This window comes from Mobula hypostoma, chromosome 3 (assembly GCF_963921235.1).
Source record: "Mobula hypostoma chromosome 3, sMobHyp1.1, whole genome shotgun sequence".
Classification (NCBI taxonomy): Eukaryota; Metazoa; Chordata; class Chondrichthyes; order Myliobatiformes; family Myliobatidae; genus Mobula; species Mobula hypostoma.
The window spans coordinates 29,619,171-29,644,133 of record NC_086099.1 but is presented as its reverse complement, the minus strand read 5'-3'; the positions used below and the strand labels follow the sequence as shown (position 1 = coordinate 29,644,133).

Below are 24,963 nucleotides of genomic sequence, written 5' to 3'. Positions count from 1 at the left end.
AATAACCTGGACTGTCCCTACTACCTTTTTTGAACAAGGGGACAACATTCGCCTCCCTCCAATCCTCCAGTACCATTCCCGTGGACAACGAGGACATAAAGATCCTAGCCAGAGGCTCAGCAATCTCTTCCCTCACCTTGTGGAGCAGCCTGGGGAATATTCTGTCAGGCCCCGGGCACTTGTCCGTCCTGATGTATTTTAACAACTCCAACACCTCCTCTCCCTTAATATCAACATGCTCCAGAACATCAACCTCACTCATATTGTCCTCACTGTCATCAAGTTCCTTCACATTGGTGAATACCAAAGAGAAGTATTCATTGAGGACCTCGCCCACTTCCACAGCCTCCAGGCATATCTTCCCACCTTTATCTCTAATTGGTCCTACCTTCACTCCTGTCATCCTTTTGTTCTTCACATAATTGAAGAATGCCTTGGGGTTTTCCTTTACCCTACTTGCCAAGGCCTTCTCATGCCCCCTTCTTGCTCTTCTCAGTCCCTTCTTAAGCTCCTTTCTTGCTTCCCTATATTCCTCAATAGACCCATCTGATCCTTGCTTCCTAAACCTCATGTATGCTGCCTTCTTCCACCTGACTAGATTTTCCAGCTCACTTGTCACCCATGGTTCCTTCACCCTACCATTCTTTATCTTCCTCACCGGGACAAATTTATCCCTAACATCCTGCAAGAGATCTCTGAACATTGACCACATGTCCATAGTACATTTCCCTGCAAAAACATCATCCCAATTCACCCCTGCAAGTTCTAGCCTTATAGCCTCATAATTTGCCCTTCCCCAATTAAAAATTTTCCTGTCCTCTCTAATTCTATCCTTTTCCATGATAATGCTAAAGGCCAGGGAGTGGTGGTCACTGTCCCCCAGATGCTCACCCACTGAGAGATCTGTGACCTGATCCGGTTCATTACCTCGTACTATATCTAGTATATTCCCCCTAATCGGCCTGTCCACATACTGTGACAGGAATCAGTCCTGGACACACTTAACAAACTCCACTCCATGTAAACCCTTGGAACTAATCAGGTGCCAATCAATATTAGGGAAGTTAAAGTCGCCCATGATATTTTAGTAATGAGGAGAGACCAGAGATGCTGTGCCTGTTCTCGCATAAGCAGAGAATGAATGTTAAGGGAGGCAAATTTAAAGGGAGATAAAAATTAATGCATATAAATTTAGGAGGAGAAGTTTCTCTTTATCAGAGGAAAATAAAAGTAAATTCATATATAGATTCTGAGTGGGACCTTTTTCACAGTGGCAAATCCCTGGAATGCACTGCCTGAGAGAGTGATGGAAACAGAATTGCTGAGAGCACTTAAGAGGAATCCAGACAAACACTAAATAATATTGGCATTGAAGGATATTGGTCAAATGCTGGAAGATAGAATTAACAGATATGATTAAACACTGATCAGCATGAATATGGTGGGGTGAATGGCCCACTTCCATGTAGAGTTCCTTGGTGCCTATTTCTAACATTTACCATTTTTACAAAAAAACTTCAGCTAGATATTTCAGAATTCACTTCAAAATACCCCAGCAATTAATACTTAGGATAGCTGAAAAGCCAAAGTGAAAATACTTGTATAGACTTCTCTAGGTTGCTCGACTTACTCAGAGTTCACATCAAGTACCTGGACAGCAGAGAACTACACTCAGTACACACAAATTGCACTATTTAAATCATTAAAATTTAGCAGGTCAGTTTAATTCTCAATAAAAGCAGGAAGCAAGTGATTACGTATAAACAAAACAACAGGAAATTACAATTTAGTGGTTTACACCATCAAATCACATCCTATACCTAAAGATTATATAAACAGTGAAATTAATCACAATTTCTTGTTCATTTGAAGATAATATTACAAAATCTGCCAGACTTTATTATTTTTAACCACCAGGATTTTTTTAATCTTCTAATCAGCAGAAAGATTCAACTCAGTATAAAAAGCATCAATCTCTTCTTTGTACATGCTCGCCACAACAGACCTTTTCACTTTCAGTGTTGGACCTGTGAATACAACCAAAAGAATGTAAAATATCCAAATTTGAAAGAACATTTCTTTGTTCCAGCTGTCATTTATAAAGCTGCTCTCTCATGTAACATTTATCAGAGGTCAATCTACATTAACATCAGGTTCCCAATGTGAAAGACACACACTCAATTACTTTAGAGGATTGGGTCATTTAGCTAATTTGATCAAGTCTGCTTTAATTGGCAGGTTCCCTACAGCTAGAGTGGACTGTGCCAAATCCTTCATCCTGATGCGTCTCCTTTTCAGCATCTAAATGACACTCAAAATTCATCATCATCGATATATCATAAGTATTGTGACAAATGCAATTTATATAAAGCTGTCAGTCTCTCTGAACTATGCTTAAAAATACCATCATTTACATTACAGGCTTTCTTTTGCTCATGTGAAGCTGAAAGATTCATTATTATACTTGTACAGCTTCAGACAGTTTAGTGACTTTCAAGTTTCTTTCATTTGCCCTTCCATGGCATCATATAAAATGGCTGAAAGTAACAGAAGACTCGAGCTGTAATTTCTACAGAAAATGTAATTATATTGTTGGCCTCACAAAGTCAGAGTCATACAGCACTGCAGTGCGGAAGCAGATCCATTGAACCATCTATCTTTGCCGAACTGTTGTTCTACCTAGTCTCATCCAACTACATCTGGACCATAGCCTTCCATACCCCTCTCAACCATGTATCTGGTCAAATTTCTCTTAAATGTTGCAATTGAACCCACATCCATCACTTCTGGCAGCTCCTCCTACATTCACGCCACCCTCTGAGTGAAGAAGTTCCTCTTCAAATTTACCTTAAATATTTAACTTTTCAACTTTAACCTATGCCCTCTAGTTATCATCTCACCCAATCTCAGTGGAAAAAGCCTGCCCGCATTCATTTAATATATACTCTTCATAATTTTGTATACAGCAGCTCACCAGATTCCTGTGTCCTGGGCCAGTCCTTCAAGTTGTCCCAGATGTAGCCCATCTTCAAAAATCCTTCCTCTGCCAGAATGAGTTCTTCAGAGCTTCTGTTGGCATTTCTTTTGCACTGGGTTTTTAAGGTATGGGATTGCTCGCCCCGTGCCCAACCCTCTTCCTCTTGCAGATGGGCTTCAGACCGTCCATGGCGGAGTTCATAATCAAATCTCCCCTCATTTTCCAATGTTCCAGAGAATTAAGTCCTACCCTTTTCAACATTTGGCCCATTAAGTCTGCTCTGCCATTTCATCATGGCTGATCCAATTTTCTTCTCAGCCCCAATTTCCTGCTGCCTCCCCATATCCCTTCATGCCCTGACCAATCAAGAATCTATCAACCTCTGCCTTAAATTGTTCCATTGTTTAAAAAAGGTTTAAGAGTAAACCCAGCAATTATCGGCCTGTGAGTTTGACGTCAGTGGTGGGTAAATTGCTGTAAAGTATTCTTAAGAGATGGTATATATAATTATCTGGATAGACAGGGTCTGATTAGGAACAGTCAACATGGATTTGTGTGTGGAAAGTCATGTTTGACAAATCTTATTGAATTTTTTGAAGAGGTTACTAGGAAAGTTGACGAGGGTAAAGCAGTGGATGTTGTCTATATGGACTTCAGTAAGGCCTTTGACAAGGTTCCACTGGAAGGTTAGTTAGGAAGGTTCAATCGTTAGGTATTAATATTGAAGTAGTAAAATGGATTCAGCAGTGACTGGATGGAAGAGTAGTGGTGGATAACTGTGTGTCAGATTGGAGGCCGGTGACTAGGGGTGTGCCTCAGCAATCTGTACTGGATCCAATGTTGTTTGTCATATACATTAACGATCTGGATGATGGGATGGAAAATTGGATTAGTAAGTATGCAGATGATACTGAGATAGGTGGAGTTCTGGATAATGAACTAGGTTTTCAAAGCTTGCAGAGAGATTTAGGCCAGTTAGAAGAGTGGGCTGAAAGATGGCAGCTGGAGTTTAATGCTGATAAATGTGAGGTGCTACATTTTGATAGGACTAATTAAAATAGTACATGGTAAATGGCAGGGCATTGAAGAATGCAGTAGAACAGAGGGATCTAGGAATAATAGAAAAATAGGTGGAGTAGGCCATTCGGCCCTTCGAGCCTGCACCACCATTCAGTATGATCATGGCTGATCATCCAACTCAGAACCCTGTACCAGCCTTCCCTCCATACCCCCTCATCTGTTTAGCCACAAGGGCCATATCTAACTCCCTCTTAAATATAGCCAATGAACTGGCCTCAACTGTTTCCTGTGGCAGAGAATTCCACAGATTCACCACTCTCTGTGTGAAGAAGTTTTTCCTAATCTCGGTCCTAAAAGGCTTCCCCTTTATCCTCAAACTGTGACCCCTCGTTCTGGACTTCCCCAACATTGGGAACAATCTTCCTGCATCTAGCCTGTCCAATCCCTTTAGGATTTTATACGTTTCAATAAGATCCCCCCTCAATCTTCTAAATTCCAATGAGTATAAGCCTAGTTCGTCCAGTCTTTCATCATATGAAAGTCTTGCCATCCCAGGAATCAATCTGGTGAACCTTCTTTGTACTCCCTCTATGGCAAGGATGTCTTTCCTCAGATTAGGGGACCAAAACTGCACACAATACTCCAGGTGTGGTCTCAACAAGGCCTTGTACAACTGCAGTAGTACCTCCCTGCTCCTGTACTCGAATCCTCTTGCTATAAATGCCAGCATACCATTCGCCTTTTTCACCGCCTGCTGTACCTGCATGCCCACTTTCAATAACTGGTGTATAATGACACCCAGGTCTCGTTGCACCTCCCCTTTTCCTAATCGGCCACCATTCAGATAATAATCTGTTTTCCTGTTTTTGCCACCGAAGTGGATAACCTCACATTTATCCACATTAAATTGCATCTGCCATGAATTTGCCCACTCACCTAACCTATCCAAGTCACCCTACATCCTCTTAGCATCCTCCTCACAGCTAACACTGCCGCCCAGCTTCGTGTTATCTGCAAACTTGGAGATGCTGCATTTAATTCCCTCATCCAAGTCATTAATGTATATTGTAAACAACTGGGGTCCCAGCACTGAGCCTTGCGGTACCCGACTAGTCACTGCCTGCCATTCTGAAAAGGTCCCGTTTATTCCCACTCTTTGCTTCCTGTCTGCCAACCAATTCTCTATCCACATCAATACCTTACCCCCAATACCGTGTGCTTTAAGTTTGCACACTAATCTCCTGTGTGGGACCTTGTCAAAAGCCTTTTGAAAATCCAAATATACCACATCCACTGGTTCTCCCCTATCCACTCTACTAGATACATCCTCAAAAAATTCTATGAGATTCGTCAGACATGATTTTCCTTTCACAATCCATGCTGACTTTGTCCGATGATTTCACCGCTTTCCAAATGTGCTGTTATCACATCTTTGATAACTGGCTCTAGCAGTTTCCCCACCACCGATGTTAGGCTAACCAGTCTATAATTCCCCAGTTTCTCTCTCCCTCCTTTTTTAAAAAGTGGGGTTACATTAGCCACCCTCCAATCCTCGGGAACTAGTCCAGAAACTAAAGAGTTTTGAAAAATTATCACTAATGCATCCACTATTTCTTGGGCTACTTCCTTAAGCACTCTGGGATGCAGCCATCTGGCCCTGGGGGTTTATCTGCCTTTAATCCCTTCAATTTGTATTTCCCTCAGTTCCTCCATCTTACTGGATCCTCTGTCCCCTACTATTTCCGGAAGATTATTTATGTCCTCCTTAGTGAAGACAGAACCAAAGTAGTTATTCAATTGGTCTGCCATGTCCTTGCTCCCCGTAATTAATTCACCTGTTTGTCTGTAGGGGACCTACATTTGTCTTAACCAATCTTTTTCTTTTCACATATCTATAAAAGCTTTTACAGTCAGTTTTTATGTTCCCTGCCAGTTTTCACTCATAATCTTTTATACCCTTCCTAATTAAGCCCTTTGTCCTCCTCTGCTGAACTCTGAATTTCTCCCAGTCCTCAGGTGAACCACTTTTTCTGGCTAATTTTTATGCTTCTTCTTTGGAATTGATACTATCCCTAATTTCCCTTGTCAGTCACTGGTGCACTACCTTCCTTGATTTATTCTTTTGCCAAACTGGGATGAACACTTGTTGTAGTTCATCCATGCGATCTTTAAATGCTTGCCATTGCATATCCACCATCAACCCTGATGCATAGTTCCCTGAAGGTGGAATCTCATGTGGATAGGGTGGTGAAGAAAGCTTTTGGTATGCTGGCCTTTATAAATCAGAGCATTGAGTATAGGAGTTTGGATGCAATGCTGAAATTATGCAAGGCATTGGTGAGGCCAAATTTGGAGTATTGCGTACAGTTCTCGTCACAGAATTATAGGAAAGATGTCAACAAAATAGAGAGAGTACAGAGAAGATTTACTAGAATGTTACCTGGGTTTCATCACCTAAGTTACAGAGAAAGGTTGAACAAGTTGGGTCTTTATTCTTTGGAGCGTAGAAGGTTGAGGGGGGACTTGACAGAGGTATTTAAAATTATGAGGGGGATAGATAGAGTTGACATGGATAGGCTTTTTCCATTGAGAGTAGGGGAGATTCAAACAAGAGGACATGAGTTGAGAGTTAAAGGGCAAAAGTTTAAGGGTAACATGAGGGGGAACTTCTTTACTCACAGAGTGGTAGCTGTGTGGAACGAGCTTCCAGCAGAAGTGGTTGAGGCAGGTTCGATATCGTCATTTAAAGTTAAATTGGATAGCTATATGGACAGGAAAGGGAAAGGAATGGAGGGTTATGGGCTGAGTGCAGGTTGGTAGGACTAGGTGAGAGTAAGTGTTCGGCACGGACTAGAAGGGCCAAGATGGCCTGTTTCTGTGCTGTAATTGTTATATGGTTTATATAGTTTAAATATACATAAAGACTTGGCCTCCACAGCTGCCTGTGGCAAAGAATTCCACAGATTCACCACTCTCTAGCCGAAGAAATTCCTGCTCATCTCCATTCTAAAAGGACGCTCCTCTATTCTGAGGCTCTGTCCTCTGGTCAGACTCTCCCACAATAGGAAATATCTTCTCCACATCCACTCTCTCAAGGCCATTCACCATTCGATAGGTTTCAATGAGGTCACCCCTCTATCTTCTGAATTTTAGTGAATACAGGCCCAGAGGCATCAAACGCTATTCCTAAGATAAGCCATTCAATCACGAAATCATTTTCATGAACCTCCTTTGAACCCTCTCCAGTTTTAGCACATCCTTTGAAAGATAAGAGGCCCAAAACCACACACAATACTTTGTCAAGCCTTACCAGTGCTTTATAAAGTCTCAGCATTACATCCTTGCTTTTATATTCCAGTCCTCTTGAAATGAATGCTAACATTGCATTTGCCTTCCTCACCACAGTCTCAACCTGAAAATTAACCTTGCACAAGGACTCCCAAGTCCCTTTGTGCCTCAGTTTTTTGTATTTTCTCTTCATTTACAAAATAGTCAAACCTTTAATTTCTTCCACCAAGTGCATGACCATACACTTCCTGACACTATGCCACTTGTTCGCCCATTCTCCTAATCTGTCTAAGTCCTTCTGAGGCCTCTCTATTTCAAAACTACCTGCCCCTCCACCTATCTGAATAAGATCTGCAGACTTTGCAACAAAGCCATCAATTCCATCATCCAAATCAAATCATTGACATATAGCGTAAAAAGAGTCAGTCCCAACACAGACTCCTGTGGAACACCACTAGTCACCGCCAACCAGAAAAGGCTCCCTTTATTCCCATGCTTTGCATCCTGTCAATTAGCCACTGCTTTATCCATGATAGAATCTTTTTCTGTAATACCATGGGCTCATAGCTTGTTAAGCAGTCTCATGTATGCTATTTTGTCAAAGGCTTTCTGAAAATCCAAGTACACAACATCAACCAATTCTCCATTGTCTATCCTGCTTGTTATTTCTTCAAAGAATTCCAACAGATTTGTCAGGCAAGATTTTCCCTTGTGGAAACCATGCTGATTATGACTTATTTTATCATGTGCTTCCAAGTACCCTGAGACCTCATCCTTGATAATCAACTCCAACATCTTCCCAACCACTGAGGTCAGACTAACTGGCCTATAGTTTACTTTCTTCTGCCTCTCTCCCTTCTTGAAGAGTGGAGTAACACTTGCAATTTTCCAGTCTTCCAGAACCATTCCAGAATCTAGTGATTCTTGAAAGATCATTACTAATGCCTCCACAATCTCTTCAGCCACCTTGTTCAGAATCCTGGGGTGTACACCATCTAGTCCAGGTGACTTTTAACTTCAGACCTTTCAGTTTCCCAAAAACCTTCTCTCTAGTTATGGTAACTTCACACATCATAACCTCTGACACCTGGAACTTCCACCATACTGCCAGTATCTTCCATGGTGAAGACTGATGCAAAATACTTATTCAGTCATCCGTCATTTCCTTGTCCCCCATTACTACCTCTCCAGTGGTTCAGTATCCACTCTCTCCTCTTTTATACTGTATGTATCTGAGGAAAGTTAATATTATTGACTAGCTTATTTTGTATTCCATCTTTACCTTAATGACATTTTTTAGTTGCCTACTGTTGGTTTTTAAAAGCTTCCCAATTCGCTAATTTCCTACTAATTATTGCTATATTATATACCTTCTCTGGATTTTATGGTGGCTTTGACTTCTCTTGTTAAGACACAGTTTTGTCATCTTGCCTTTAGAATACTTCCTCTTTGATATGTGTATATCCTGTGCCTTCCGAATTCCTTCCAGAAATTTCAGGCATTGTTGCTCTGCTATTATCCTTGCCAGTGTTCCTTTCCAATCAATTCTGGCCAACTCTTCTATCATGCCTCTGTAATTTCATTTACTCCACTGCAATACTGATAAATTTGACTTTAGCATCTCCTTCTCAAAGTTCAGGGTGAATGCGATCATATTATGCTCACTTGCCCCTGTGAGTTCTTTTACCTTAAGCTCTCTAATCAATCCTGGTTTATTGCACAACAACCAATCCATACTAACTGATCCCTTAGTGGGCTCAACCATGAGCTGCTCTAGGGGCCAACTTGAAGACATTCTAGAAATTCACTCTTTTGGGATCCAGCGCCAACCTTATTTTCCCAATCTACCTGCATATTGAAATCCCCCATGACTATGATAACATTGCACTTTTGGCATGCATTTTCTATCTCCCGTTGTAATTTGTAGATCAAGTCCTTATTTCTGTTTGGAGGTCTACACATAGCTCCCATCAGGATCTTTTTTCCCTTGCAGTTCCTTAGCTCTACTTACAACCATTCAACACTTTCTGACCCCATGTCACTTCTTTCTAATGATTTGATTTTATTCTTTACCAACAGAGCCATGCCATCCCCCTCTGCCTTCCTGCCTATCCTTTCAATACAATGTGTATCCTTGGACATTAAGCTGCCAGCTGTAATCTTTCAGCTATGATTCAGTGATGTCTACAACATGATACCTGCCAAACTGCAACCGTGTTACAAGTTCCTCTACCTTATACTGTATTCTGCACACATTCAAATATAACACCTTCAGTCCTGTATTCACCCTTATTGATTTTATTTGCCTTTTACATTGCAACTCATCCTGTTGACTGCAATTGTGCCCTATCAACAGCCTCTCCTCACTACACATTGCCTGTTTGTAAACCAGCCACCTCATCTTCAGCACTATCATCCGCCTTTTCTATAATACTTCTTGCATTGAAATATTCGCAGCTCAGGACACTAGTCACATCATGCTCAAATTTTTGATTCCTAACTTTGTCTGAAGTCTTGCCAACATTTGCCTCCACAACCTCTCCATTAACTGTTTTGGCACTCTGGTTTCAATCCCACCATGCAGCATTAACAAACCTTCCCACTAGGATATTAGTCCCCCTCCAGTTCAGGTGCAAACAGTCCCTTCTGTACAGGTCCCATCTTCCCTGGAAAAGAGCCCAATGATCCAAAAATCTTATACCCTCCCTCCTACACCAATCCTTAGCCATGAATTAAACAGTATAATCTTAGAGGATATTCAGGAGTTCTGGCTTCACTGGCACATGGACCAATTTTGTCCCTTGCTCTTCTTTTGCTCTTAATATATCTGTTTCAGCCCTCCCGGTTTCCCTCTTGAGTGCTTTACTGCATCTGTTGTACTTCTCTAATGCCTCATTTGTTCCTTCCTGCCTATACCTGCTATACACCTCCTACTTAACCAAGACCTTGATATTCCTCAAACACTAAGGTTCCTTAAACCTGTTAGCTTTGCCTTTTATTTTAACAGGAACCCACAAACTCTGTACTTTCAATATTTCACTTTTGAAAGCCTTCCACTTACCAAGCATCCTTTTGCCAGAAAACAACCCATCTCAACTCACACCTGCAATATCCTTTCTGATGCCTTGCTCCAATTCAGAATCTCTACCTGAGGACCAGTCTTACCCTTCTCCATAATTATCTTGAAAGTCATGGCATTACAATCACTAGATCCAAAGTGTTCTCCTATACACGCTTCTGTCACCTGCCCTGTCTCATTCCTTAATAGGAGATCCTGCTTTGTATTCTCTCTAGTTGGGACTTATATATATTGATTAAAGAAATGGTAACATGCTCTAATACGTTTAACCAAATTGTGTGATTCTTAAAGATTTCTTTATTACAAAACATTAATTTCAAAATAGCCAAAAGATAACAATGTCAGTGGTTAAATTACAAAAACACCTCAAAAAGACCAGTTCAAATCCCAGGGAATTTAAATTAAATGAATCAGAGCAATAGAAACAGAAAACCTACAGCACCATACAGGCCTTTCGGCCCACAAAGTTGGGCTGAACATGTCCCTACTTTAGAAATTACTAGGCTTACCTATAGCCCTCTAATTTTCTAAGCTCCATGAACCTATCCAAAAGTCTCTTAAAAGACCCTATCGTATCCGCCTCCATCACCGTTGACGACAGCCCATTCCACGCACTCACCACTCTCTGAGTAAAAAACTTAACCCTAACATCTCCTCTGTACCTACTCCCCAGCACCTTAAACCTGTGTCCTCTTGTGGCAACCATTTGAGCCCTGGGAAAAAGCCTCTGACTATCCACATGATCAATGCCTCTCATCATCTTATATACCTCTATCAGGTCACCTCTCATCCTCTGTCACTCCAAGAAAAAAAAGCCAAGTTCACTCAACCTATTCTCATAAGGCATGCTCCCCAATCCAGGCAACATCCTTGTAAATCTCCTCTGCACCCTTTCTATGGCTTCCATATCCTTCCTGTAGTGAGGTGACCAGAACTGAGCACAGTATTCCAAGTGGGGTCTGACCAGGGTCCTATATAGCTGCAACAATTACCTCTCGGCTCCTAAATTCAATTCCACGATTGATGAAGGCCAATACACTGTATGCCTTCGTAACCACAGAGTCAACCTATGCAGCTGCTTTGAGCGTCCTATGGACTTGAACCCCAAGATCCCTCTGATCCTCCACACTGCCAAGAGTCTTACCATTAATACTATATTCTTCCATCATATTTGACCTACCAAAAAGAACCACTTCACACTTACCTGGGTTGAACTCCATCTGCCACTTCTCAGCCCAGTTTTGCATCCTATCAATGTCCCGCCATAACCTCTGACATCCCTCCACACTATCCACAACACCCCCAACCTTTATGTCATCAGCAAACTTACTAACCCATCCCTCCACTTCCTCATCCAGGTCATTTATAAAAATCACAAAGAGTAAGGGTCCCAGAACAGATCCCTGAGGCACACCACTGGTCACCGACCTCCATGCAGAATATGACCCGTCTACAACCACTCTTTACTTTCTGTGGGCAAGCCAGTTCTGGATCCACAAAGCAATGGCCCCTTGGATCCCATGCCTCCTTACTTTCTCAATAAGCCTTGCATGGGGTACCTTATCAAATGCCTTGCTGAAATCCATATACGGTACATCTACTGCTCTTCCTTCATCAATGTGTTTAGTCACATCCTCAAAAACAACAGCAAAATCTCTCAACTCTCAAACCATCTAGCCGACCGATGTTTAAATATCAAGAGGATGGCCTTTATGTGACTCAATTCCATCAGTGTTAATGACACTAACTGCTGCCTCAGTTCAGAGACAATTAGGAACAGGTATAACCAGCAAAATTCACATCCTGTTATTAAATTAAGAAGAGAGAAAAATTGGAGCAAGACTATTCCAGCTTTAAGATAATGATATAGTTAAAATAAAAGTGACTTTGGAGGACATCATCTAGAGCAATGGAAACTTTGCCACAGTTTAGCAATGACAGCAACATTTCACAGATGAGAAGAATTTCCATACTATCCCAGCAATGTTTTAAAGTCAATTGACATTAGTCATGCTTAATAGTGTTTAAACCATGTTCACCCTTCAAATATTCCTGTATTATAAATTCTACACTAGAAATGCTTGAACTGAAATTTGTATTTAAGCTGTTCCAAGATTTCTTGGATACTGCTGTTCCTTTATTTTCAACATTTTAATTTCTCCCTTCTTGAAGAGGAAAATGGTAGCATTAGAGTGAAATGAGAGAAGAATTATGTTGGATAAGAAACTTGGGTAGAATTCAGTGCACAGACTAACTAGGGAAGCTAAAAGAAATGCTCAAGGCAGTAAATAATGAAAAAGCACTTCATCTTAGTGAGCAACATTGGGACTTTATGAGCAGATTGATGCACTGGGGTGTCAAGGAGAGAAAATGAAAGGTCATCAGATCATAGAATGAACCAGGTCAAAGTCGAGGTTATTCTCATATACACAGGTAAAATGATAAACTTTACTGCTGCAGCATCACATATGCAAGCTGTTGGAATTTATAATATGGAGTTTACTGGCTGAAGGGCTGGTAGAAGAGACTCAGTAATCAACTGAGTTATAAAGAAAAGGTCTGCAGACCTTTTTGCAGAAAGAGACAGTAATGGCACAGAGTCAGAAGTAGAGAAGTATCAGGGTACAACTAAGTGAATTCTCTTTTCAAAGAGTTGTTCTATTCAGAATTAATTGGTCTTCTGTATCGTGCCTACCACAATTCACAGGAATAGATTTACATATCTAAAGAATAATTTTCATTAATATTTAAAACAGCTGAAAATATCGCCACTTTAATTTTATTTCTCACTTCCCCACCCTCCCCCATTGCTACTTGAGGAAGGGGTTGGTGAATTACATTGATTCAAAGATTTCATCAAATATACGTTACACTCGCAACCCTTTGGCTTTTCTGACAATAACACTAAACATAGAACAGTACAGCCCCTTCAGCCCACCTGTTAAATGACTCCATGATCACTGTAATCCTTCTGTCCTGCATAGCCCTTAACTATTCAATGTTCATCCACCCATATGCCTACCCTAAGTGTACCTTAAATGTTACTAATGAATAAGCCTCAACCACGACACCAGCAGTGTATTCCAGACACTGACCACTCTGTATTTAAAAAAAAATAGCTCTGATATCTCCCCTAAACCTTCCTCCACTCAACTCAAAAAGATATTCTCTGATATTAGCCATTGCCACCCTAGGAAAAAGGCACTGGCTGTCCAGACTATCTATGCCTCTCATCATCTTATACACTTCTATCGTTACCTCTAGAAAAAGGCCCCTAGCTCACTCAACCTTTCCTCATAAAACATGCTATCTAATCCAAGTAGTAACTAGGTAAATCTCCTCTGCACCCTTTTAAAAGCTTTCTCATTCTAAATAATGAGACAACCAGAAATGAACACAGTACTCCAGATGCTGCCTAACCAGAGTTTCATAAAGCTGCAACTTAACCTAACAGAACCCCATCTGCCACTTCTCAGCCCAGCTCTGCATCCTGCCTACATCTTGTTGAAACCTACCACAATCTTCTACACTAGCTACACCACCACTTTTATAGTTATGAACCTTGTAATCATGCTACCCAGCAACTTCCTGTGACTTTCTTTAACACAAAAGCTCAAAAGCAGTACTATCACAAGTAGATTCTCTTTTAATTTGAACTCCAAATTACATCAGCCTGAGCTGGACATACAATATATTGTTCTTCATCAGCCATGGATAAAAATCCAAGAATTTGTTACCTACCACCTCTATGGAAGCAATGAACAGTAGCCCGCATTTTCCAATGAAAGCCTACTATAGATTTTTACATCACACAGACTATGATAATAAATATAATATAATAATAAATATAATAATGTCCAGTCACTTCTCAATACAAATTCAGCAATCATTTTACCTAATTCTCCTCCATAAATTGAGAAGTCTCTTGCCAAAATTATCCACTTTTGGATTTTCTGAGCATTTGATGTGGCTTTTCTATTCACTGCATCAATTCCATTCTGAATCGCCTTCTCAATCATGGGATCTTGTTTTTCCACGAATTCCCCCACACTGGTAACTGCACACCCAAGTTTCCGGCAGAAATCAACAGCTGCAGGAGCCAGCTCATCCAGTGGAGCTCCTGTTTCACTATCTACGTTACACTGGTGAAAAGAGGAAAAGAATAAAAAAGACAAAAACAGCTAGAAAAATTAATGGGAAATAAAAAAAAAGGCAACAATGCCTTATGTTTATCTAATGTTTTAATTGTATTTGACTGTTGGTCGTCTGTATAATGCCACCACAATTCACAAGGATAGATCTGCATATCTAAAGATGAATTTTTCATTACTATACAAAACTGCTGAAGATATTCCAGCTTTAATTTTATTTCCCACTCCTCCCCCCACCCTCCCCCATTGCTATTACAGAAAGGGACAGGTGAATCATATTGAAATCACATTGAATCAAGAAGTTCTCAAATATACATTACACGTGCAACCCTTGAACGTTCAACAGTACAGCCCTTTCACCTTTTAAATGACTCCATGATCACTGTAATCCTTCTCTCCTAACATAGCCCTTAACCATTCAATTTTTTAATTGTAATTGACCACTTGTTGTCAAAAGAAGTTAGAAAAATTAATGTGAAATAAATAAAGAATAAGGTAACAATGCCTTATGTTTATCTAATATTTTAATTGTAGTTGACTATGATACCCTTTTCACTCATTTGCTAAAATTTTCTATTCATACCATTCTGTATTTAAATTAAGAATGAATACTCAGGCCGCACTTTTCCAATCATACACATTCTTGCACTTCAGCGTAATAAACATAAGACCAAAAGTCATAGGAGCAGAATCAGCCCATCAAGTCCACTCCATCATTCCATCATGGCTGTGTTATTATCCCTCTCAACCCCATGCTCCTGACTTCTCCCGGTAACCTTTGACATCTTTGCTGATCTGGAGCCTAGCCACCTCCACTTTCAGTATACCTAATGACTTGCCCTCCACAGCCATCTGTGGCAAAGAATTCCACAGATTCACCACCTAAAGAAATCCTAATACCTTATAAAGCCTTGGCATTACAATACTGTGCAAAAGCATTAGACACATGTAAAAATATATATAAAACAAACATGCATTCAAAAATAATTAAATAAAAAGTTTATAAATATCTAAAAATTACTATAAAGAGCAGTAAACAGTAAAGAACAAAATCAAATCAATGTTTGGTGTGACCGCCCTTTGCCTTTAAAGCTGCATCAGTTCTCGTAGGGTACACTGTCAGGTAGCTTTATAAGAAACTGGTAGGTCATTCCATGCATCTTGGAGAATTTGCTACAGTCCTTCTGCAGACTTTGGCTGTTTTGCTTGCATCTGTTTCTCTATGTAATCCCAGGTAGCCTTGATGATGTTGAGATCAGGTCTCTGTGAAGGCCATACAATCTGTTGCAGAACTCCTTGTTCTTTTCACTGAAGGTCATTCTTTTTAACCTTGTCCGTGGATTTGGGGACATTATCCTGCTACAGAATTAAGTTGGGACCAATCAGATGCCTCCCTGATGGTATTGTGTGATGGATGAGAATCTGCTTCTACTGCTCAAGATTCAGAGGATTCCATTAATACTGACCAGATCACCAACTCCATTTGCCTAATTGTTCTCAAACCTACAGTAATCCCCCACCATATTTCACTTTTGGCTACAGGCACTCATCTGTGTAGCACTTTCCAGCACTGCTATGGCCAAACTGCCTCCTGTTTGAGGCAAAATATTTCACATTTTGACTCATTAGTCAGAGCATTTACTAGTTCAGCACCCAGTCCTTATATTTGTATGTGTAAGTGAGTCCCTTGGCTTTGTTTCCACTTCAGAGGAGTGGAGTTTTAGCAGCAACTCTTCCAGGAAGACCACTTCCGACAAGACTTCTTCAAACTAGAGAGGTGTACTTTGGTTCTAGTGGTTTCTGTGAGTTCAGACTGACAGCAGTGCTGGACTCCTTCTGATTTAGAAGGGATATCCGTTACCATGGCTAACCGCTGTGTTTCTGGGTTAACCTTGCCCATTTCTTTCTGCGTCTTCAGAACTTGGACAGCACATGCTAGAACTCCTGTCTGGCGCAAAGTTTCTTTTTTGGGAGAGACCCAAGCAGGTGGCCGCCATGCAAGATGAACCGCTGTGTTTTGTTACTACGCTCACTCTTGCCATGGTGTAAGAGTTGACGATTTAAAGGTTAAATTGTCACATCTGCCGCACCCTCATCTTTTAGTTTGGTTGTCCTTCATCCAGTTTGATTCCTTCTACACCCATTTCTGATTCAGTTAATCAGTTTAGTTCATTAAACTCATTAAATTATTGATCATTACCACCTGTCAGATCATGCATTGGGCTACAAGGTAATCAAGTTTTTATTTGAAGTAGAAAAGTTTGAAATATAGAAAACAAAAAAACACATCTAAAACAAAATTTATATTAAAAATCTAAAGGTGCTTAGACTTTTGCTCAGTTCCGTATATTCTTGCTTTTATATTCTAGTCCTCTCGAAATGAATGCTAATATTGCATTTGCCTTCCTTGCCACCAACTCAACTTGCAAGTTAACCTTTAGGGAATCTTACACAAGGACTCCCAAGTCCCTTTCTACCTTGGATTTTTGAATTTTGTCCCCGTTTATGCCTTTATTACTTCCACCGAAATGCATGACTATACATTGCCCAACACTATATTCCATCTACCACTTTTTTGCCCATTCTCCCAATCTGTTTAAGAACTTTGATAGACCTCTGCTTCAACATCACCTACCACTTCATGTCATCCACAAACTTCGCCACAAAACCATCAATCCTGTCATCCAAATGTACTGTAAAAAGAAGCAATCCCAACACAGCCTCCAGCGAACACACAAAATGCTGGAGGAGCTCAGCAGGCCAAGCAGCAAGTATGAAAAGGAATAAACAGTGGGCGTTTTGGGCTGAGACCTGAGTCTTGATGAAGGATTTTGGCCCGAAACATCAACTGTTTACTCTTTTCCATAGATGCTGCCTGACGTGTTGAGTTCCTCCAGCATCTTGTGCGTGTTGCAAAGTTTTTTTAATGATATTCTGGAAGACTGGCTGACTGGCAGGAGGCAAAGAATGGGAATAAAGAGGGCATTTCCTGATTTGCTGCTGCTGACTAGCAGATGTCATATACTTATATTTTCAGAAGGCCTTTGATAATGTGCTGCAAATGAGGCTGCTTAACAAAATATGAGCCCATGGTATTACAGAAGAGATACTAGGATGGATAGAAGATTGGCTGATTGGCAGGAAGCTAAGAGTGGGAATAAAGGGGACCTTTTCTGGTTGGCTGCCAGTGACTTGGGTGTTCTACAAAGGTCATTGTTGGGGCCGCCGCTTCTCACGTTATAGGTCAATGATTTTGATGGTGGAATTATTGTGGCCCAGTTTGCAAATGATACAAAGGCAGTTGGAGTGGCAGGAGGTAGTGTTGAGAAAACGGAGTTTGCAAAAAGACTTGGACAGATTGACAGAATGGGCATAGAAGTGACAGATGGAATATAGTATAGGAAAGTATATGATCATTCACCTTCGTAGAAGGATTAAAGATGTAGACGATGTTCTAAACGGGGAGAAACTTCGGAAAGCAGAGGTGCAAAGAGACTTCAGAGTCCTGATGCAGGATTCCTTCAAGATTAATTTGCAGATTGAGTCGGTGTAAGGAAGGCAAATGCAATGTTAGTGTTCATTTCATGAGGACTAGAATATAAAAGCATGGATATAATGCTGAGGCTTTGTAAGGTATTGGTCAGACCCTACTTGGAGTACTGTGAGCAGTTTGAGCCACTTATCTAAGAAAAGATGTGCTGACATTGGAGAGGGCCCAGAGGAAGTTCACGAGAATGATTCCAAGAATGAAAGAGTTAATGTATGAGGAGCATTTCATAGCTCTGTGCCTGTACTCACTGGAGTTTAGAATGATGGGGAATCTCATTGAAACCTATCAAATATTGAAAGGCCTAGATAAAGTAGATGTGGAGAAGATGTTTCCTTTAGTGGGGGAGTCTATAACCAGAGGGTCCAGCCGCAGAATAGAGGGACATCCATTTCAAACAGAAATGAGGAGGAATTTCTTTAGCCAGAGGGTAGTGAATCTCTGGAATTCATTGCCTCACAACTATGGAGGCCAAATCACTGGGTATATTTAAAGCAGAGGTTGATAAGTCCTTGATTATTCAGGGTATCAAAGCTAATAGGGAGAAACCAGGAGAATGGTGCTAAGAGGGATAATAAATCAGCCATGATGTAATGGCAGGACAGACTCAATGCACTAATAGCTTAATTCTGTTCCTATATTTTACTATCTAGTAAAGTAGCCACTGAATTTATATGTCATATAAAAGTGTAAGTAAACATGATTCTGTGCTATTCACCAAAATATGCAAAATTACCACTGCAGTGCTGCGGAAAGAAAAAAAAGTCCAGTAAAATGTGGCTATTCCACAAATCATATGATGTGTAACCAAAGTTTTTATTTTCCAAAAAAAACTTCTGGCCACTTAATATCATCAGAAACAGATGTTGGGTTAGTAACTCTGCAATTAAATATGATCAAGGCTGGCTTAAACTTCATAAGTTTAATAACCCTGAAACCTCATCTTTAATAATGGACTCCAACATCTTGCCAACTACTGAAGTTAGGATAACTGACCTATAATTTCATGTCTTATACCTCCCTCCCTTCTTAAAGAATGGAATAATATTTCAAATTTTTCCAGTCCTCCAGAACCATTCCAGAATGTAGTGATTCTTGAAGGATCACTACTAATGCCTCCACAGTCTCTTCTGCTACTGCTTTCAGAACCCTGGGGTGTACACCATCTGGTCGCAATGACTTACAGTGCCTTGTAAAAGTATTCAGCCCTCAACCCTTTGTCACATAAATGAATATTACAACCAGGGATTTTGATTAACTTAACTGAGAATTTATCTTTGTGAACCACGTTCTTTTTCTCCCCCCACAAAAACAGGGAAAACTGTAAAGCATGAAAAACTATCAATTCAAAAACTGAAATATCAACAGTTCAAATGTATTCATCCCCCCTTTGCTCGGTACTTGGCTGAACCACCTCTCTCAGCTATACAGACAGCAGTCTTTTTGGCTAAGGCTCTATTAGTTTTGCATAACGTGAAGGAGCAAAATTTGCCCATTCCTCCTTGCTAAATTGCACAAGTTGTGCTAATTTAGTTGGAGAGCGCTGGTGGACAACAATCTTGAGTCCTGCCAAAGATGTTTCTTCGGGTCAGGACTCTGACTGGGCCACTGAAGGACATCAATTTTCTTCATTTGAAGCCACTCCATGGTTGCTCTGGCACTGTGCATTCAGTCGTCCTGCTAAAAGACGAACTTCCTCTCTAGTTCAAGCTTTCTGGCAGAAGCTAGCAGGTTTTTATCCAGGATCTCTCTCTATTTAGCAGCGTTCATTTTCCCATCAATCCTGAACAGATTTCCAGTCCCTGCTTCTGAAAAGCATCCCCACAGCACGATGCTACCTCCACCAAACTTTACAGTGTGGGTGGTGTTACCTGGCTGATGGGCAGTATTAGATTTATGTCACACAATTATGCTTAGTGTTGAGGCCAAAGACTTCCACTTTGGACTCATCTGACCACAGAACCTTCTTCCACATCTTTACATTATCTTCTAAGCAATGCTTTGCAAAGTCTCTACAAGCAAGGATATGCTTTTTAGCAGGGCTTCTTGCTTGCCACTCTTACATAAATGCCCTGTTTGTGCAAGGCCTTGGAGATTGTGAAGCCATGAACTTCATCTCCAGTTGCAGCCACTGACTTCTGCAGCTCAGAGTGAATGAAGTCATCATAATAGCCTCTCTTACAAGTGCCATTCTCCTCCAGCAACTCAGTTAGAGGAGTGGCCTGACCTAGGCAGTGCTGTGGTTTTACACTTCTCCCAGTTTTTCCACAATGGACTGAGCTGAACTCAGCTCTGAGGTATGTTCAGTGCCTTTAAATGGTCTTGTACCTTTCCCCAGATTTGTGCTTCTCTATTGTCACTTCCCTGATTTTCTTGAATGGTCTTTTGTCTTCATTTTGGTTTGGCCTGTTGAAAGTCTACCATACTGTTGGACCTTACAGAGAGAGTGGGTATTGAAAACAGGTGATCCTCCAGTTTCCTATATCAATGAATTGGGTGAGTCAGTTAGGTAATACTGTATATTGCACTGGGAAAAGTTAGCATAGTAATTACAAAGGGATGAATACTTTTTCAGCCTCAATTTTGGTTTGTAATTTTTGGTAAATTCTTTTGATTTGACATGATGCACAATGATTTGTAGATTAGCTCAAAAAATCCAATTTCAGTATATTTTGACTTGAGAAAATGAGACAGTAAAATATGAAAATTGTTGGGGGGGGCTGAATAGCTTTTCAAGGCACAGTATCTACCTTTAGGTTTTTCAGCTTCCCAAGCACCTTCTCCATAGTAACAGCAACTACACTCACTTCTGCCCCCTGATACCTTCCTGGCATGAGGCTGGTCTCTCCTACAGTGAAGACTGATGCAAAATACTTGTTTCAGTTCATCTGCCATTTGTTTGTTCTCCATTACTTCCTGTCCAGCATCATTTTCCAGCAATATGATATCCACGCTTACCCCTCTTTTACTCTATCTTTATTGATTTATTTAGCAATACAGTACAGAGTAAGCCCAAAATAATCACAGGGAAATTTATAATGACCTATTAACCTATTTGGTACATTTTTGGACAGCGGGAGGTAACCAGAACACCAGGGAGTATGACATACAGAGACTCCTTACAGAATGGTGCCAAAATTGAACTCTGAAACACTCCAGGCTGTAACAGTGTTGCACCAACCACTACACTACTATTACGCCCAATATTTATATACTGAAAAAAATTTTTGCTATCCTCTTATTATTGACTAGCCCATACCTCCATATTTTACCCTTTCTCTCCTTTTTGCTTTTTAGTTGCCTTTTGCTGGTTTTAAAAATCTTCCCCATCCTCGAGCTTTCCATCCACGTTGTAAGCCCTCTATTTTGCTTCTATGCTGTCTTTCACTTCCCATGTCAGCCACCGTTTCTCCATCCTTCCTTTAGGATCCTCCTTCTTTGGGATAAACCGATCCTGTACCTTTCGATATACTCCCAGAAACTCCAGCTATTGGTGCTCTACCATTATTCCTGCTAGCGATCCCTTCCAATCAACTTTGTCCAGCTCATATGGCAGTGACCCAGTAGCCCAAGCATATCAGTGCTAAGCCACAAACCCAAGAGCCATATATATCAATCCTGATCTATCCCTTTTAGACATTTTTTTCCCAAATTATGAAGATGAAGAAAAAGAGTGACTGCAAATTGAAATCATTCAGCTTTCAATCCATTATTTCATGACAGTAATGTTGAGAAGGTCCTCAAAGTTTTGTGTCCAAAAGGAACTTCAGAGTATTGAATGAGTCTGCAGTCTAGAGTAAAACTTCATGTTGGATTTCAAGTATTACACTTACCTTCAAAGTGAGAAGTATGGAGAGGAATTTCTTTCTATCACCAATTAGCATAGCATTGCTAATCAGTGGTAGTTTGCTTTTAACAGCCTCCTCAATGGGGATAGGAGCTATATTCTCTCCTCCAGCAGTGATTATCAACTCTAAGATAAAAAAACAAAGACAATGCAATTAATTATTCGACCAAAGTACTACTATAAATGGTCGATAAGAAAATTAAATGGACTATTTAATGGACAAAAAGTCAAAATACTGCCGATTCTAGAAATCTAAAATTTTAAAAATCCTGAAGAAGAAACAGGGTTAATTTTCAGATCAATGAACTTTTGTCACAGCCCAGATGAATGGTATTGCTTTGAGATGGTCATAAATGACAATAATTTTAAATAATAAAACAAACTTAGTAGTTGGATTGTATACCATCCAATTGTGCCACTGAATGGTATTAGAAATCACAATTTGCTAGTTCAATGTTCCCTTATTACACAATTTATTTAATTAATAAACTACTGATAGATTTTAGTTGATTTTAAACTGAAGATGGTTGTTTGCCTGATAACATAACCTCTTTTCAACTTTGCAAGCTTCGTTGCAACTTGTGTGGTTGTAGTTATTTTTCCAGATTTGTTTTGTTTGATTTCCATTATATGTGCTATCTCACTTTTTATTTAAAGCCACATCTGACAACCACTATCATAATATTGTGATATATATTGTGTAGAGCCCTGTATCACAGAAGGAAATGCAGGGATACCAGTATTTACTTGCTCCCCATGTTATTTAATATGAAGAGGTGTCATTTTTGTTGCTTTTCCCACTCATAAAGTACAGAATTGAAAACAGCCCAGGACTTTCTTCACTCTGGTTCCCCACCTTTATTCCATGGTCAATCCTCTTCTCCTCTCAGAACTTATCTTCAGTCTTTTGCCTTCTCCCCATTCCCCCACCCTCCCCCACCTAGATTCTAGCCCTTCTCCACCCTTTTATTCTGGTTTCTGCCCCCTCTCTTTCCAATCCTGATGTAGGGTCTTAGCCCAAAACATCAACTGATCACTTCCACCACAGACGTTGCCCTGACAGACCGAATCCCTCCAGTATTTTCTCTGTGTTGTTCCAGATTTCCAGCATCTTCAGTCTTACTTTTATCACCAATAAATTTACAGACCCAGGTGACATGCATTCAAAACTTTAAATGTTTGAGAAGGAATGATCAAGGCAATGGATATACTGGTTGCAAAATAAAGAAAGGAGGCAAAGAGAAACAGAACAACAGACCACGTAGTCTGACATTAGTAAGGAATTGCAGAATCTATTATTAAGAAAATGGTATCAGGGACTTGGAAAATACTAGGACTAGGCAGCATCAACATGAGAAGAAAATCATGTTTAACAAATCTATAAAGAGATTGTTTTCAGATTGTAACTAGCATAAGCAGTAACTACTGGATATTGTTTCAGAAGGCCCTCCCTGAGAGGTTATTAAACAAAACTAGGGTGGTTTTAAGGGTAATGAAGGATTATGGACTGTATTTTGGTTAACAGAAAGACCGAGAGAAAGAATAAAGTTCAGCTTTGGAAGCTTGTAATGTATCCCAAATGATCGTATTTTGCCTCTGTAATTGAAGTGAGACCGACTGCGAAGTTGGACAGTGAATACGTTGAGTGGGTTAAAAAGAATACAACAGGCTAAAATGAATGACTGGGAAATATGATAGTTATTCTCTTCCTCCAGAGGAACTGACTGGGGCAATAGAAAACTTTGCTGGAAAATTCAGAAGTGAATCTGAAGACCAATATTAACATTCCTTTTATATTCCAATAATTACTTTTGTTTAGCTGTTAATAATAAAGCTTAGAAGGGGATTCTTAAATTAATGAGTGACAGAGAAAATTATTTAATGTGCTGGGTTACCTTTTTAGGTATTATTTGTAACTCAGTTGAAAGGCTTGAGCACAAAAATTTATTTATTTATACCCACTCCATGTACAATAACAACTTTTAAAAGATGGATGGACAGGTACATTGATAGGAAGGGTTTAGAAGGTTATGGGACAAATGCTGGCTAATGGAAACTAGCTTGGATGGATATCTTGGTCAGCATGGGCCAGATAGGCCAAAGGGCCTATTTCCAAGCGTTATGATTCTATACCAAATAACATATAAAATGCGGATAACCATGAGAGTGTTTACTTTGATGTTAAGTTATAGAACTGCTGAGTGCATATTTTAATAAACACAAGAGATGCTGGAAACCTAGAGTAACATACACAAAATGCTAAAAGAACTCAGCAGGTCAGGCAGCATCTAAGGAAAGGAATAGAGAGTCAACATTTCGGGCTGAAACCCTTCATCAGGAATGGAAATGGAAGGTGAAGAAGCCAGAGTAAGAACGTGGAGAGCAGGTGGGTGGAGAAGAGGTACAGGCTGCAAGGTGATAGGCGAATCCAGGTGAGGGGGAAGGTAAGTGGGCTGTGGAAGGGGAATGAAGTAAGAAGGCTAACCTCTGGTAATTGCTTCACCCCCACTCTCTTTTTCCATTCCCCATTCTGACTCCCCTCCTACACCTTCTCTTCTCCTCACCTTTCTATCAGCCACCTCTGGTGCCCCTCCTTCTTCGCTTTGAGGGATCAAAAGTGGAAAAGGTGATCAATTTCAAGTTGCTGGGTGTCAACATCTGTGAGGATCTATCCTGGGCCCAACATATTGATGCGATTACAAAGGGGGCATGACAGTGGTTATATTTCATTAGGAATTTGAAGAGAATAGATTATGTCACCAAAGACACTCGCAAGTTTCTGCAGACGTACTGGGGAGAGCATTCTAACTGGTTGCATCACTGTCTGATATGGAGGGGCCACAGCACAGGAAAAAAGTGACAGAAAGTTGTAAACTTAGCCTTATCCATCATGGACACCTTCAAAAGGCAATGCCTCAAAGAGACGGCATCCATCATTGCTACCATCAAGGAAGGGGTGTAGGAGCCTGAAGACACAGATTTATCATTTTCAGGAACATCTGCCCTTCCACCATCAGATTTCTGAATGGACAATAAACCCATGAACACTGCCTC

General features: G+C 40.4%; 1 protein-coding gene across 6 annotated transcripts in view; it reads right to left on the bottom strand.

Moving 5' to 3' along the window:
* Positions 1–1,700: 1,700 nt before the first annotated feature.
* Positions 1,701–24,963, bottom strand: part of LOC134343916 (long-chain-fatty-acid--CoA ligase ACSBG2-like) — a 103,327-nt gene continuing 80,064 nt past the window's right edge. For 5 of the 6 annotated variants that reach the window (XM_063042833.1, XM_063042832.1, XM_063042834.1 and 2 more), the window contains 3 exons: positions 21,896–22,035; positions 14,260–14,506; positions 1,701–2,027 (listed from right to left, as the gene is read on the bottom strand). In XM_063042833.1, the coding sequence (XP_062898903.1) occupies positions 1,933–2,027; positions 14,260–14,506; positions 21,896–22,035 (482 nt within the window). In that variant the 3' untranslated portion in view covers positions 1,701–1,932. The remainder of the gene's footprint in view (positions 2,028–14,259; positions 14,507–21,895; positions 22,036–24,963) is intronic. The other variant, XM_063042831.1, reaches the window with a different exon arrangement.